At 40.1% G+C, this 16,948-nt stretch overlaps 1 protein-coding gene across 1 annotated transcript; it reads left to right on the top strand.

Moving 5' to 3' along the window:
* Nucleotides 1-8,725: 8,725 nt before the first annotated feature.
* LOC308373609 (cell division cycle-associated protein 7-like) lies at nt 8,726-15,536 on the top strand (the record flags this gene model as incomplete). Its single annotated transcript, XM_080849179.1, has 9 exons — nt 8,726-8,734; nt 8,826-8,951; nt 11,106-11,453; nt 12,121-12,204; nt 12,327-12,479; nt 13,588-13,731; nt 13,806-13,955; nt 15,231-15,367; nt 15,497-15,536. The coding sequence occupies 9 exons, from the start codon at nt 8,726-8,728 to the stop codon at nt 15,534-15,536; spliced, it is 1,191 nt and encodes a 396-aa protein (XP_080705305.1).
* Between the last annotated feature and the right edge of the window lie 1,412 nt (nt 15,537-16,948).

Genomic DNA, 16,948 nt, shown 5'->3' with positions numbered 1-16,948 from the left:
TTACGTCATTCCGATGTCTAGTTGTTTAAAAAAAAATAGAAATGTATACATCATACATGTATATATGCTTATGGTTTAAAAATTGTCATCTCACCAGAACTGAAAAAACGTTATGTTTTATTGTCTAATACTATTCATTTTAAACGATTATTATTATAAGAAGTTATGTGGCTCAATAGTCAACTGACTTTTACGAGGCTATAGGCCTACAGCTAAACGTACAATCGGTGTGGTAATTGAACTTTTACACCGTGTCAAATAAGATATTAATAGTTACAAGGTAGCGTATGTAGCCCTGCCACCAATGATATGGCTCATTTCAATTTGTCTAGGGAAAATATAACCTTTTACACAACTCGGCAGTAGCGTCACTACTTGTAGCGACCCTACTAGCTTAACTACTTGTCAGTAGCTTGGCAGTAACGTTGCTATTTTTGCTACAAAACCAACCAACTTTTAGCTAAGCTCTTTTATTGATCAAGTACCGCAGTAGCATCCTCGAAAGCTAATTTTATTTATCCTGGACCTTTCTGATGTTCATTCATAACAGGCTTCCCTGCAGCCATCAAACACAAAAATTAAGCAGTACATCACTTTAGGCGAGACGAGTGAAAATAGATAGATATATCGTCATTTCAAGTACACCAGACGCTGCTCATAGGGTGGATTGCCCTAATGTGGGACACTGCCTAATGTGGGACACCTAAGCTTTAGTGGGTGTGGCTCTTCCCCAAACAAATTAATGTTAGTGAAACTATAAGAAAACCAAAGCTGTAGTGTCATGTGATCAAAATAATTTAACTTTTGAACTGTCCGGTCATAAATAAGGGCGGGGCAATCATCGAACAGGAAGTACCTGCTGTGAATGCTACCAGAACGTCAATGACATACAGTTTTGACCAAATTGGTGTTAAGAGTATAAATTAATCATTATCAAAACAATCATGCTTCTTTTTATCTTAATGTGTTTATTCATTGTTTGTTCATAAAAAAAATAGTATAGCATGGTATATATTTAAACTATATATTTGATTTTAATCGATTTTTCTATTGTCCCACTTTAGGACAAGTATGTGTCCTAAAGTGGGACAGTATGATTAGACTAATATGGGACAGTTGTAAAACTTCAACCCAGTCAAGAATTTGTGGTGGAGCAGGGTTTATGCAATAGTAATGGTTATTTATATGTTGTTAGTGATCTTTGGCAGTATTAAAATACTTTATTTCTAGATATATTAAGGGCAAGGGACACTTTAACGGCGGTTGTGTTTGTACGGATGATGTGTGTGTACGGATGATGCTCAATTTTCCAACGTTTATCATAGGCTAAACCTTGTTTTTGTTAAACAGGAACAACATTGGAAATGATAAAATGACTGAACATGAAAATAACCTACTGAATAGCTTATTGAGGAAGTTACACTATCATTCATGAATGAAGGTGCCCCATGGTTTAGACTTTTTAACATAGACTTTACAGTGTCCCACATTAGGCAAATGACTGTCCCACATTAGGAAGCTGCACATTTTCTCAGACAGTTTGGCACTAAGAGCACTGATATCTTTATAATTTCTTTTATGAATGTGTTATCTGGATTTTCTCTTTTGATTTGATTAGGACACCCCCTTAGGGTTTCAAAAAGGTATTGGATGTGGATTTAATGTCTTGCCTTCACATCGTAATATTCTACAGAAGTCCGAAAAGCAAAAAATGTCCCACATTAGGGCAATCCACTAGCCTGGATACCAGCCTGAACTCCGCCCACATGACATCGTCAGGCTAGCAATCCACCCTACATTTAAATGAATTCGCCGCTAATTTTAAATGGGTAGTTTGCATGCAGATTCTAGACAACCGGATAACTAGAATGCTGTTGATATTTAGATACAGCTGAAGATGATGAAAGTTAAAAAGTGAAAAGTCCGTGCTGTCTGCTCAGGGAGTCGAATTGCGAAAATGCACGAAATAGACGCGAGGTGTTCTGCACTCATTTGTTTTCATCTGCATTTGAATACCTGACTAACAGCCATACCTTCAAAAGTACGTCACTTTATAAGAGACGAGTGAAACTAAATATGTTTTCAGATGCCTTCTTTGTAATCCAAAGAAAAAGTTCCTGTCAACGTCAATGACATCCAACACAAACATACGAACACACGAATTTCATCCATTCAACCGTTTTTATCTGACTGACAGTTGTGTTGATGCCTAAAATTGCATTGACTTGGCATGCAGTTTGTTTAACTGAAAGTAGCTTCTAATGTATCAAACTACTTTTGACAGGTTTATGTAACTTAGCTTGCTACTTTTTTTTTGAGTGGTAGCTTCTGTGTAGTGAAGCTGAATTTATTGTAGAGTAGCTGATAGCTTAGCTCACTACAGAAATCAAGTAGCTTGCCCAACACTACACAGTTGAACTCGGACACTTGAATTCGAAGTTGACACTTACATATTTATTTGCACAACGTATTAACAAGCAAACAGTTAAACACCACAGACATAGCACACAATACCAAAATGTTCTACTGACCGGTATAATTTAAAGTTGGTGCACTCGCAAACTCGTAATCCATTCACGGTTCCCCTGCACCTAGCAGCCTTTAGCGAGGTTTGTGTTGCCCATATATGTCCCGTTGGAAAACATGAAACAACTCCGCAATGTCAATACCTTCGGTCCCGTCGTTTGAAGCAAACATTTTAGCTCCGGCATTGGTCTCCCATTATCAATCATTTGTTGTTTGGACTGAAAGTCCAGTTTTGAGAACTGCTTCAGATTAGTAATACAATCTTCCATTTTCGCTGTCAAACTCACGAAGTGAAGAATAAATCCAACGTCAGATTATATTCCCAACAAGTGCCCTATCGCCCGCTTCCCTTCTTGAAGCAGTGGTAGTGCGTGCCTCCCTTGCAACATTTTTCAATGCGTTTTCAGCTCAACTCAAAAGGTTCTACGCTTGCGCAGGCACCATAGATATCTATAATAAACAGGTAAGGCCAAAGCTGGGAATAGGTACAATTCGCCTGCGCGAGAGTCGCCATTCGCTTTACGCGAATCAGGCACAATTCGAGTGGGCGAGACTCGCCACTTTGTGAATGAAGCGCACTTCACTTGACGCGATTTGAATTGCACAGAGACGGGCGCATATGAGACATATACGTTGTTGACAATTCTCTCAAAGACACGCGATCTGAATTGCACAGAGACGGGCGCATATGAGACATAGCCATACGTTGTTGACTCACAAAGACAAAACAAATAGCTACACGTAGCCTATAAACGTTGTTGAGACTCTTATTAAAGATTTTACTCATTCTCGGTGTTGAAAGTCGGTAACAAAACAGAGTCAAATAGCTACACGGTCAAGCAATGTCATTTCATGTCAAAACAAATAAACAATCCGAGTGTAATAGCTCTGGTTCCAAGACACAAAAAAGCCAGGAACCAGGTCTGATGGCCCATCAACCTAGACAAAAGGCCAGGAGCCGCCTTGATGGTTCTAACCTGGTGCTGTGTAAACTACCTTGTGGGTGTTGAATTGTTTTTTTTTTTTTGTTCAGCCACTTAACATTTTATAGTGTATTCATATCCATATCTACTTATTTAAAATTGTTGTCCCTATTCATTGTATGTATGTCATATGCCTCTTACCTCATATTCATTGTACTTAAATATCATATCATGGCTCTTACCTCATATTCATTGTACTTATATATCTTATCATGTCTCTTACCTCATTCATAACCTCTATTGCTACCTTCACCTGTACCTGTATCATATCTGCACTAATGACCAACTATTTCTGCCAATGTTACTACTGCTCATACCCCATATATCTTGTACTGTCATATCATACTGTATATATCCCATCTATTTATTTTTATATTACCACTATGCAGAATACTCTGCACTCTTCTGCTATGGTTCTTCTGGTTAGATTCCGTTGCATTGTACTTATATCATATCATGACTCTTACCTCATATTCATTGTACATATATCTTTTCATGTCTCTTACCTCATTCATAACTTCTATTGCTACCTGTACCTGTATCATATCTGCGCTAATGACCAACTATTGCTGCCAATGTTACAACTGCTCATACCCCATATATCTTCTATTGCTACCTGTACCTGTATCATATCTGCGCTAATGACCAACTATTGCTGCCAATGTTACAACTGCTCATACCCCATATAGTATCTTGCGCTGTCATATTATACTGAATAAAAATGCTATACAATACATTATCTGTAAGGTTGTGAGTGTGCAGTGGTAATGTAAGTTGATATTGATATATTGATACATGTTTTTATTCAGTCACACACAGTAACAACAAACAAGTTCAACACAAATAGGCTAACTATACATTCAAAGTGACTGAAAAGGCACAAGCTGAAGCATAATGCTTGTATTTAAGCCTGTCCTGTTTGACCAATTTAAGCTACCCATCAACATATGCATTTTTTAATACATGTAATACATGTAATGGAAATTAAAAAAACAAATAAAAGAATTGCCTCCAAAAAGTTAGTCACAAGAAGAGCAATGAAGCAAGATCCCAAATAAACAGCACAAAATCCTGCATACATTATGGACACTAGCCCTCAAAAATGGCTTTAGCTACCATCCCTTTGAAAACAAAAAATGTCTTAATCTTAAGAAAGTATATGTTAGCATCATTCCATAATGAAATTCTAACAACAGATATACATCTCCTTTTAATTTATTTTTTGGCATTTGGTACAGTAAATTTACAGACATCTCTGAGATTATATTTTGTCTCTTGAAATGAGAAAAACCTTTGTATGCTGACTGGGAGTTGGTTTGATTTAGCTCGATACATTATTTGCATTATTTTATAATATACCAGATCATTACATTTCATAACAAATTATTTAATAAACAATGGGTTAGTGGGTGCATAATAATCAACCTTATTTATTATCCTTATGGCTCGTTTTTGTAAAATAGTGATTTCATTGACAGTTGTTTTATATGTCAATCCCCAGACTTCCACACAGTATGATATGTAGGGAAGTATAAGTGAACAGTAAATAATATGTAAGGCCTTATAGTTTAACATGCTTCTTGATTTGTACAAAATTGCTATCATCTTAGAGATCTTTCCTTTGATATAATAAACATGTGGTTTCCATGTTAATTTATGGTCAATGACCACTCCTAAAAATGTTATCTCGGTCACTCGTTCAGCATCACTTATTTTTAATTGAATGTCCTTAGGCCTACCTATTTCCTTTTCGATTTCCAAAGACCATGAACTAGTTTTTTATTTTTCTATTGAGTGACAATCTATTAACATCAAACCAGGTTTTGAGGATTTCTAAATCTCTTTCAATAGAAGTCAAGAGTTGCTGTAAATTATTACCCGAACAGTAGGCTACATGTTTGTATCAGTTGGATTCGTGGAACGTAATAAAATACATTGCTTGACCGTGTGGCTATTTGTCTCTGTTTTGTTATTTGTGTGCTTGCCCGAAGGGAAGCACACTATTATTCTTCGTTTTTTACTATTTTTTTTATTCTAGTAGTTTTTCTTGCAGCTAACTACTCCTCGCCCGATTGAGATAGAGACGCCGTTCAAACACCAAAACGTCCGGCCCGATCCGGTGCAAGCTGCTATGACTTTTCGTGGCGGTACTCCTTGCCACTCCTTTTTTATTCCTCTTTTTCCATCACCTTTTTTCTCCATAGACTTGCATGGCAGAACTTTGAGGCATTATGACATCATAATAGGCTCATTAAACTGGCTTGCACCTGTGATTCACTGACAACTCTCACTGACACCTGCGCACGGTTCCTCTTCTCTCTCTGTCCCTCTCCATTCAACTGTATAACTAGGAATATTAAGAGACACCTTCCATACCAGGGCTCTACTCACTCATGAATACTCACTCATGTTTACTCACTCGTGCATACTCACTCATGCATACTCACTCGTGCATACTCACTCATGCATACTTACTCATGCATACTCACTCATGTTTACTCACTCATGCGTACTCACTCATGCGTACTCACTCATGTTTACTCACTCATGCATACTCACTCATGCATACTCACTCATGTTTACTCACTCGTGCATACTCACTCATGTTTACTCACTCATGCATACTCACTCATGCATACTCACTCATGCATACTCACTCATGCATACTCACTCGTGCATACTCACTCATGTTTACTCACTCATGCATACTCACTCATGCATACTCACTCATGCATACTCATTTGTGCATGCTCATCCAGCAGGGAGAGCTGGAGAGCTGACACCTGCCCCAATTCCAAGGCACTTGTTCTCTCGGTCATGGCCGCAACAGAGCAAGCACACTCTCGCAGTTCGTTCACGAAACGCATTCTAGTTGTTGTTGTTACCGACCACGAGAATGAGTAAGATATTTAATAAAAGTCTCAACAACGTTGATAGGTTACGTGTAGCTATTTGTTTTGTCTTTGAATGAGTTGTCGTCTTTATAGTTCGCGTCCTAAGTGAAGCGCGCTTCATTCACAAAGTGGCGACTCTCGCCCACTGGAATTGTGCCTGATTCGCGTGAAGCGAAAATGGCGACTCTCGCACTGGCGAATTGTACCCGTTCGCATACAAGACCTTAGCTCTAATAAAGGCTAGATAAGTTGCCCGCGTTGCTGGCCGACGGAGTCAAATGTCCGCACAATTCGGCCATTTTGAGACGGAATAGCTCGCTCAGATAGGTGCCATGAATACACATGCACAAGCTATTTATGTAAAAGCAATAGGCTACTAAAACTCAGCATACAGAATGGCAACAGGAGATAAATGTATACTTTTATTATCAACTTTTTAAAAGCAATATTACTGATATAATAAAATACAGGTGATCCCACGGGATCTCGTTTCAAGGGAACGTTCAAGGAACGTTCAATAGAACAGACTGCACAAAATTCTGGCATCTTCATTGGCAATAAAGTCAACAATTTCCTGTGGAAATCATAATGTAGATGTTTAACAAACCAACCCGATTGGAAATCATATGCAACTTCAGTTTTATATTATGTGCAACTTAAGTTGTATTGAAAAGAAAGAACAATTATGCCTCGCCAATTGAAGTAAAATGATTGAAACACAATAGCTGTGATACACAATAAAGCTGCACATTTCAACATGTTCAAGCATCGAGAATTATTACCAAGGTAATGACGTTTGTAAATCAAGTAATTTGTAAATCCGTCAAGATTTCCGCGAGGTATGAGTGTAAACGATTGTGAAGATCACTGACGTTACCTAACGTACCACTGATCCCTCCCGGAACTATTCCGTCCTTAAAATGGCCTCCTGTGCGGACATTCACGAGTCCGTCGTTGCACCCATAGATATCTATAATAAAGGCTAGATATCCTGCCTGCGTTTCTGGCCGACGGAGCCGAATGTCCGCACATTTCGGCCATTTTGAGGACAGTATAGCTCACTCCCCCTTAACATTGTGTTGGAAGTGGTACTTTTTAAGTAACCAGAACTTCCTTAATTTTCAACCGATTTTCAAACGGGTTGGTTTGTTATAAACGTAAGATATTTCTTATGGCACTACATACTTATGAAGAATTATAAACATGGGTTTTCATATGAAAATAACATTGACAGGTCTCTGACAGGTCTCGTTTCAAGGGAGTGTTCAATAGAGCAGGTTGCACAAAATTCTGGCATCTTCATTGGCAATAAAGTCCGCAATTTCCTGTCGAAATCATAATGTAAGATGTTTAACAAACCAACCCGATTGGAAATCATGTGCAACTTCAGTTTTATTATGTGCAACTTAAGTTATATTGAAAAGAAAGAACAATTATGCCTCGCCAATTGATGTAAAATGACTGATACACAATAGCCGTGATACACAATTAAGCTGCACATTTCAACATGTTCAAGCATCCAGAATTATTACCAAGGTAATGACGATTGTAAATCAAGTCATTTGTAAATCCGTCAAAAATGTCCGCGAGATAAGAGTGTAAACGATTGTGAAGATCACTGACGTTACCTAACGTACCACTGATCCCTACCGGAAGTATACTGTCCTCAAAATGGCCTCCTGTGCGGACGTTCAAGAGACTGCCGTTGCACCCCCTTGGTTGCACCCATAGACATCATATACATCATATACATCATATATACACCTATATGATGTCTATGGTTGCACCCCCTTGGGAGGCACTACTCTATACATGTCTATGCTACCCTGCCCATAGACTCCAATGCATCTGCCTCCCTTGACGGCACGCCACATGGCCATTGGCTGATCACTGTCGCTGGGTACCGGAAATGCTCAAATTCAGCGATTTTGATAATAAAAATGCTCGAAATGATGGGAATCATGCAGAAATGACACGCGTAACACAGATAACAAGAGAAATATGAATATTTATTTTATAATACATAAATATATATGATTATTATATATATTTTTTAAAAATATTTTTGTAATATATATTTTTTTTACTTTTCAAAATGACGCCTCCTATGACTGCACGTCCCTGATGCCGATAATATGTCCAAAACACAGACCGCTTGCAGATGCATTTACCATGAAGAAATGTAGGAAGCAAAAACAGGTCAAAATAGGCTACGGTCCCTCACTCTATGATAGGCCAATGTGCCCAATTAAGGGACTTCATAAACATGTGCGCCAACCCGTCACTTTTGCTGAGCAGTCCAATAGGCTATAGAACGGCACCATGGAGAGTGTAGGCCTCATGCATTTATATTTTTTCATTTGACTGAAGTTTAGCATTAGGCCTGCGTTGTCTGTTATCTCACATGTATGTTCCTTTGCAGGAAGAACCTCTGGAAATGTCCTCCCTCGCTAAGAGGATAGCCGATATTTTTGCTGAAGAATCTGAAGGCGACCAAACATTTTATGGCTTTTCAGACAGTGAAATTGGTGAACTTTGGGATCTCAAGGTTAGTCGTTGTTCTGGTCTTCATTGTTAATGTTACAAAGTGAGCCATTTGTTATCAATATAAGGTGTGCGTATCTAATCAAACTGCGTCTATGGCGTAGCAAACTATCGCAACACACAAAGTCAATGTCCTTAGCAAGTTCAGTTCATATTCAGTCGCCTGGCTTAAGGCGCCTACAAATTGTGAGATTTCAGCAATCTTATACGTTTATTGCAAGCCACACTGCGACATGAATCTAATAAACGTGGGTACGACATCAAGTATGATGTATGGATATACACGACTATACTACGACACCTGCTGAAACGTGGGTTTGGCACCAGTTAATCAGTGCGTCATTTCGTTGTTGGTTAATGTAGGTAGTCACATTATGAGATGAGTCAACCTAGATTAAAGTCCCAGGCTGTCTTTTGTCATAAGATCTTTAACCTCTTACAGTGCGATGTAGGACCACCGTTTTGGAGCCACGTTTCTTTAACGTTGGTCATCTTTCGTCTGGCACGGTCAACAATCGCAGCTTAGACAGGCTTTACACGTCATGCCTTATGATCTGGTGGCCGACACTGAGGGCAACCTGTTGATGTTTTTAGAGGATTTAAATAAATACAAAGTTTTGTCTTTTTCTTGATTTCCCTTCGTAATGTAAAGTGTATTATTGCTTGCATTTAGCCTATAATGCAAAAATACATCTAATCATAGCAATATAATTGTGGCTTGTTGAGCTATTTGCCAGAGGTCTGGCCAATAGACACACACATATATATTACATGTCTGGCCTATCTGGTTCTTCGTTTGCAGGCGATATAATATTTCACCGTGCATTCTTCTGAACTGTCAACTACTACTTGCATGAGGCTGAAGTAGTCTAGCCCACGTTGCGTTGGTACCGTAATCAGGGCTAATCTGCGGCAGGAGAGAAAATATCAGGTGACTTCCAATCTGTAAACGTGCGTTTATTCCTCTGTGTGCAAAAGCAATGGGCGCAACCAGTTTTTCCCTGGTATAACATTCATAGAAACAGTTGCTCAACCTTTTTAAAGTGCCCTTTAGGAAGATCCTATGTGCTAATCATTAAAGGCACCCAGTGCAAGTTTCGAGGCTTAAAAATAAACATTCAATTTCTAGTCTTTTTTACACGTAGTAAGTTTCAATAACTCCATACCATTAGATACCGACATTCAAGCAGCAAAGATGAGACGTCGTTGTGTGGTGAGAACTGATAGAAAATCGATAACAACAATCGCCGCCATTTTCTTTATTTTTTGTAACCTACAATAAATAAAGCAGGCTTCCAGTCAATGGAAAAATGGCTTCTCCCCACCGGCGATTGTTGTTGTTTACGATTTTCTATCAGTTCTCACCACACAACGACGTCATCTTTGCTCCTTGAATGTCGATATGTAATGGTATGGAGTTATTGAAACTTACTATGTGTAAAAAAGACTAGAAATTGAATGTTTATTTTTCATTGAATGTTTACATAAAGTTGCACTGGGTGCCTTTAACGTAAGGGTGACCAGACTTGAGTGTGTGAAAAAGAGGACACTTCGTTGCGGGGGAGGGGGCTTGTATAGCATGCAGATGACCCCGCCCCTCCCCCGTGACGAAGTTTTGCTATCTTTTCCCCATGCAGATGTCATGTGCTGTTGTAAACAATGCAACTAGTGGAAGTGGCAAAGTGCTCAATGTTGCCAGATTGGAAATGGCTATAAGTGTCGCATCAAACACTTCAAATTATCGTATTTGAAGGATAATTATTGTAATCTGGCAACACTGAGAAGGCGGTCGACCAATGACTGTTCTCTCTACAGTCAACATAAGGGAGATACCCTTTCCAAAACTTGTAAGGGCGTAATAACTAGTTTGTGAAACACCCAGAAAAACACATGCATGAGCACAGTTTCCAAATAAAATTATGGGCAAAGTGCACGGCTCATCCTTGCCCTGGTAGCAGGTATTACACTGATTGCAGTTCTTTTTATACCTGTCCACTGGCAGACATTGGATGGATGGGTTTAAGGTTACGGCTGTTGCAGTTCCATTTGCTGCCTGTAGCTAGTGCACTTGTAGTACAATTGATATAGTGTATGAGAGAGAGAACTGAAAATGTAGCCTTTATTGTAGCATGCAGAACATTGTGCATCTCTTCTCCAGAGCTCTGATGGTGAGGATGCAGACTCCAGGAGGTTCACACCCAAGAAACCCTCTGGTCAGCGTTTCACCCTGAGAGTGGCCTTACGCCCACGTGCAGCCCCTCCTTCCCATCATGAGGAGGAGGAGGAGGAGGAGGAAGAGGAGGAGGAAGAAGAAGAAGACATGGAGGCAGAGAAAAGGGGAAGGCGTGGGATCAAGCTCATGAAAAACAAAAAAAAGAGTGTCAAATTCGAGGTGGAGGAGAAGCCTGTAGTCCAGCAGTCGAAGTCTCCCCATTCATCTGATTCAGAGTCTGAGGCCTCTTTCCTGCAGAAAAGGGATATTAACATCAAAGCAAACAAAGCCATGGTAATTACAATGATCACTTGGGCTAAAGGTGGAATTGCAGGATAACGGTGCCGGTGGCTTATTATACGGCTCTTCAGAATGTTCCAAAAAGTACCGTTGATTTGAATGGGCCATCCCTACGTCATACCCTACATTAATTCCTGCTAACAGACCGCTGCGAAAAGATAATGACCGCTGTCATTGGCAACGGGTTTTGTGCTTCTAATTCACCTCTTTCATATCATTCCGCAAGAAGTCCAGTCATTTTAATGTAACAGACTCATGGTAATTTGAAGTCAGCAAGTAATGGGTTGCTATGCAACACCTGAAACTTCAAAGTTCTATTTGCTTGAAGAACTATTTATTTATAAACGGGACTCATGAAACGGCAACTAAATCATTAAAAAGAGGTATGTTGGAGGAATGTCTTCTATCATTTTTGGCAAATAGCCGTATAATAAGCAGGATAATGTATTGTCCGTCGGTCATTCTCCAAAAATAATTCCCATCAGGACGAAACAACACCCTCCACTGCGCGTCGGGGTGTTGTTCAGCCCGTCGGGAATTATTTTTGGAGAATGACCTCTGGACAATACATTATCCCTTACATATCAGACTGTAGCATGTAGCTACATTTTACAGTTGTTAAGTTGTGCACAAGGTGTGAATTGAAGTTTGTTCTTCATAGTTGGCCCAACTGATGGCAGATTTGCAAAAGATGCCTGGACAGCTTTTGAATGCTAAACCAAGCCGCAAGAAGGAACCCCATTCTGTAAGTATGGTGTATATAGGAAGAGGAGTGTGTATATAGGCAGTTTGAGCTGCTGCTGATTGTCATATCTTTCCCCTGAGAGGATGTTAATAACCCTACCGTAACCTTGATCCTGACTGCAGCGGGCTCCTCGCTCCTCCACGGCTGGGGCGGACTCGCAGCGGCGGAACCCAGAGCGCACCTCCCGCAGGAGGACTCGCTCTATGGGCGGAGGCACGGATCAGTCTGATGCTCAAGAGCCACTGGAGCTGAGTCTGGAGGAGGAACTAATCAAGGTTATTATAGAATTCAAACACTACATGCATTTCAGTTCCAGTGCTGAAAAATTATTTCTGTTTAGACTTCTAGTAAAGCCACTCACCTACCTGAGGCCTTTGTAAACCAACACATGTATGGTTATGGCAACTTATGGATGACACAATTACCTGAAGCTTAATAGCAGTAAGACTGAGCTGCTATTGGTTGGCTCCAAATCAGCTCTTGCTAAGATGGAACCTTTCACCATATGTGTAGATGGTAGCACCATCCCTTGCTCCAACCAGGTCAAGAGCCTTGGTGTCATACTGGACAATACACTATCATTCGGTGCACACATTAACAGTATGTCAAGAAGTGCCTTTTACCATCTAAGGAACATTGCACGGCTTCGCCCAGCGCTCACCCAGCAGAGTGCAGAAGTCCTTGTGAATGCATATGTGACATCCCGCCTTGACTACTGTAATTCCATCTTGTCTGGAATCCCAAATAAGCTACTCCACCGGCTCCAACTCATCCAGAATTCTGCAGCAAGGATTGTAACACGCTCTAAATCCACCAGCCATGTAACACCATTGCTTATGCAACTGCACTGGCTTCCAGTAGCCTACCGAATTCACTTTAAAGTCCTGCTCCTGGCCTACAAGTCCCTACATAACAGTACCCCCACCTACCTCTCTGACCTCCTGGAATCCTGCTCCTGCCCGCTCACTGAGATCCCCCTCAGCAGGCCTACTGCATGTCCCTAAGGCGAACTTCAGCACCCTGGGAGAGAGGGCTTTCAGCTACATCGCCCCCAAGTTGTGGAATTCACTGCCAGACTACATCAGACACTGTGACTCAATTACTGACTTTAAAAGCAGACTTAAAACTAATTTCTTCAAGATAGCTTATGGACTGACTTTATTTTTTATTTTTATGTATTTCTATGAGATGATTGTAATTCTAACAACCTGTTTGTGAAGTGACCTTGGGTGTCATGATAGGTGCTTTAAATAAAATGTAGTATTATTATTATTATTATTATTATTATTATTATTATTATTATTATGTATGCATATGTCCTAGGTCAATAGACCTTGCAATAGATATATTCAGCTACTTTACTTTTACTTCGTCTTGTTTTAGGTGCGGGGTGCCCCACGCCCTCGAGCTGCCCCACGGCCCTACCAGGGCAAACCCAGACACATTCGTCCTGTGGAGGACATCACTGAAGACGAGATTGAGCTTGTGGCAACCACCATGACGGAGAAGATCTATAATCGTGTCGCAGTGAGTTCCCACCGATGAATGGTTGTTGAGTAGGATGAAGCTTGTTTCAAGCTTTCCTTTCTTCCTCCCTATAGGGTAGCACGTGTCACCAGTGCCGGCAGAAGACGTTGGACACAAAGACGCATTGTCGCAGTGAGGACTGCCGTGGAATCATGGGGCAGTTCTGTGGCCCATGTCTTCGTAACCGCTATGGAGAGGACGCTCGCACTGCTCTGATTGATCCGGTGGGTGTGGGTGTGGGTGTGTCCAAGTCCAACGCTTTGGTTCAAAAACGTTTGGCCTTGAGTGAAATCTCAGAACTACTGGATATGGCTGATAGACTCAGATATCATGAAACTTTGGCCTAGGGTTGTGGTTGATACGTTACAAATTGGAGGGTTTTGTGACTAGTATTATTGTACAGCTGCCATGATGTTTGTAATTAAGTTTCACATTTTATGGCGTGCAATAGTTGGCCCTTGCTTGACATAACAAAACAAACAAAAATGTCAGTTCGTCTTTAGCTATGTGCTTCTTAGTGCTGTGTTGGAAGTTTGGAAGTAGTCACATTTTGTAACATCAGCAATTCAAATGTGAAGTTATTTGGAAGGATCAAAATGTAATGAAAACTATATAAAAACAAATGTTTATTTTACGGAAAGCAATAGATGGCATACATACTTGCGCCGGAAAAAATTGTAATACATTAACTGTAATATCAAAATAATTCATACTGAAGTTCAGTTTGTGTGTTGCCAAGGAGCTTTCAGATTTCGGGAAATTCCGTTGTTTGTGATGACATTTAAGTGGCACTTATTTGCAGGAGGCACATGAGACATATGAGAGGCCTCTTGGATCAAATCTATCATTTTCAATTAATCTGGTCTTATTTAAGTACACCACTGAAAAATGTTGTACAGTAAAAAACACAGTTTTTTGTCTATGTCCAGCTATGGATGGATTTGCTCTTGGAGGTTCCGCTACAGCCTCAAACGTCCCGTTTTTGTAATCAGCCTCATTCTATCTGAATGGCCTCATCATTATTATAATGCCCTTTTCATCAGTTTGGTACTCCCCCAAGCATACGCCGTTCGTGGCCACAGGCCTTTTGTCATACCAAGTACTTTGGCATTGAGCAGTTCAACTAGTGTTTTTCCATTCTAGGTAAATTCTTTCAACAGCCTAATATAACACCTGCCTCAGTTATGTATTCCACAGGATGCATCTGAAGCTTCAAAATTATTGTTTATAAATTAGAATTGATGTTCCCCCTTTCATTATTTAATATTGATTCAAATGCCAGTTATCTTCTGGTAATGACAAAAACGGTGAACATCTATGAATCTGAATGGACCAATAACATTTATCTCCATAGTTAATGGTAACATAATACACTAATTGTTTATCTTTGAGGGGCTGAGATGCTAGGCATGTCTGAACTCAACTATTTAAGTTGACATTTAAAGGCATATGGATTGTTCTACTTTGTTAGTCTGATCTTGTGTGTCTTGTTTACACAGGACTGGAAGTGTCCACCGTGCCGTGGCATATGTAACTGCAGCTTCTGCCGTGCGCGAGATGGGCGCTGCCCGACAGGCATTCTGTTTCCATTGGCACAGTACCATGGCTTCTCCGATGTTCACTCCTATCTCACCAGGTGTGTTTCCACACTTCTGTGTGGTCTTTTCTTATATTTGTGAGCTAACAAACTTTTTGCTAAATGACTTGTTAATTTAAAGTTGAGTTGGTTTATATTTCGCTAACATTACTCTCTGTTCCATTGCAGCCTTCGCAACAAAATAAAAGCTGAGGATGACTCTGGATGAGGAGGATGTGCAGGGAGTGAACCTGCCATTGACCACCAGAGGATGCCCTTTTTCGCTACACATTTTTCAGCAGGGAACTGCTCCACATGTAATCATAAACCATTTTTAGTCACCTATGTTCATGTTGGCAGAAGATATTTCAAGATTTTAAAGCAGCAATGGCGTTTCACACACACACACACACACACACACACACGTTTTACTACTTTTTGTAATATTTCTTAATAAAACAATCAACATAAAGTCTTAAACATTTGTGTGGGGATGTGTATGCTTGGTGTTTTGGTTGGGCTACTGGTAATTGCATCCAATTAAGCCATCCTATGTAGTAGTCTGACTGTGATATTGGACTCTTGGCTTGTTACTGTGTACTGTTGCAAGGAGAACTTCAACTCCCACCCAACCCTAGGGCTGTCTTGGTCCTCATGCAGTTGGACAAATCAGAGATGCTTAAAATAAAGAAAAATTACAGCAAGTGAAAGGTTATTTCCTTGGAGTCTTAAATTGCTGTGGGCTTAGCAGAAGATGCAAACAAAGCTCCGTGAGTCTTTAGCAAAATGGACACCGATGTCTAAACATGCGACCAATGTAATTGTAACATTATTAGAGTTGTTTTAACTTTCCTGTGATCTAGTTCCAGTTCCTGTTAACATCAAAATTAATTGCATAGATTTTTCCAGTATATTCCCCCTGGAACACTTGTCACACTGACAATGCAGCAACTCCAAATGCTTTAGTGTGTGTCTGATACGGGAACACAGTGTGAGGATTGTGAGGGGCATGTATGCATACAAACTTGCTATTGTATCTATCAGTTCAACTACGTGGCAGGGATATCGTGTACAATATGCACTTATCTTATAGTCGTGCACTTAACCCATTAAGTACAGAGGTAAGCATATCAAAACCAACCGGACAAGGCCAAAAGGATGTTAACAAAAACAAATGAAGCCCTTGGAATTCATTATTTTAATCCAGACATTGGCATTTGTAGCAGTATTCACAAGGTACAAAACCAAATCCCTTGCATAAAAAAGGTTCATACACGTGGTTGTCCTTTGGGGGGAAACGTATATGAATGAGGGGAAAAAAAGAAAAATCCTGCCCTTGTTTCAAAAACACTGATTTTACTGTTTACAAACTATCCAAGAACAGCGTATTCCAGCTCTAAACAGACCAACCCAATAAAAGTACTTATACATGAAGAGGGAAGATGGACAACAGAAAAACACCTCTCCTTACAGTGAGCCCTTGAAGCATTTCCCAAGCCCTGACTGGCTGCATAACTACTGATGTGATGATTTGAAACTCACGCCGTATCCTCCTTACCACTGATTTAGGGATGAATCAGCACAATAAGAAAACGTCTTTGTTCACTGCTGGTGTTGAAAAGGTTCATTTAGTACACAAAA

Source organism: Sprattus sprattus (assembly GCF_963457725.1).
Source record: "Sprattus sprattus genome assembly, chromosome: 12".
NCBI lineage: Eukaryota > Metazoa > Chordata > Actinopteri > Clupeiformes > Clupeidae > Sprattus > Sprattus sprattus.
The sequence above is the reverse complement of the archived record's forward strand: the minus strand, read 5'-3'. Positions and strand labels throughout refer to the sequence as shown.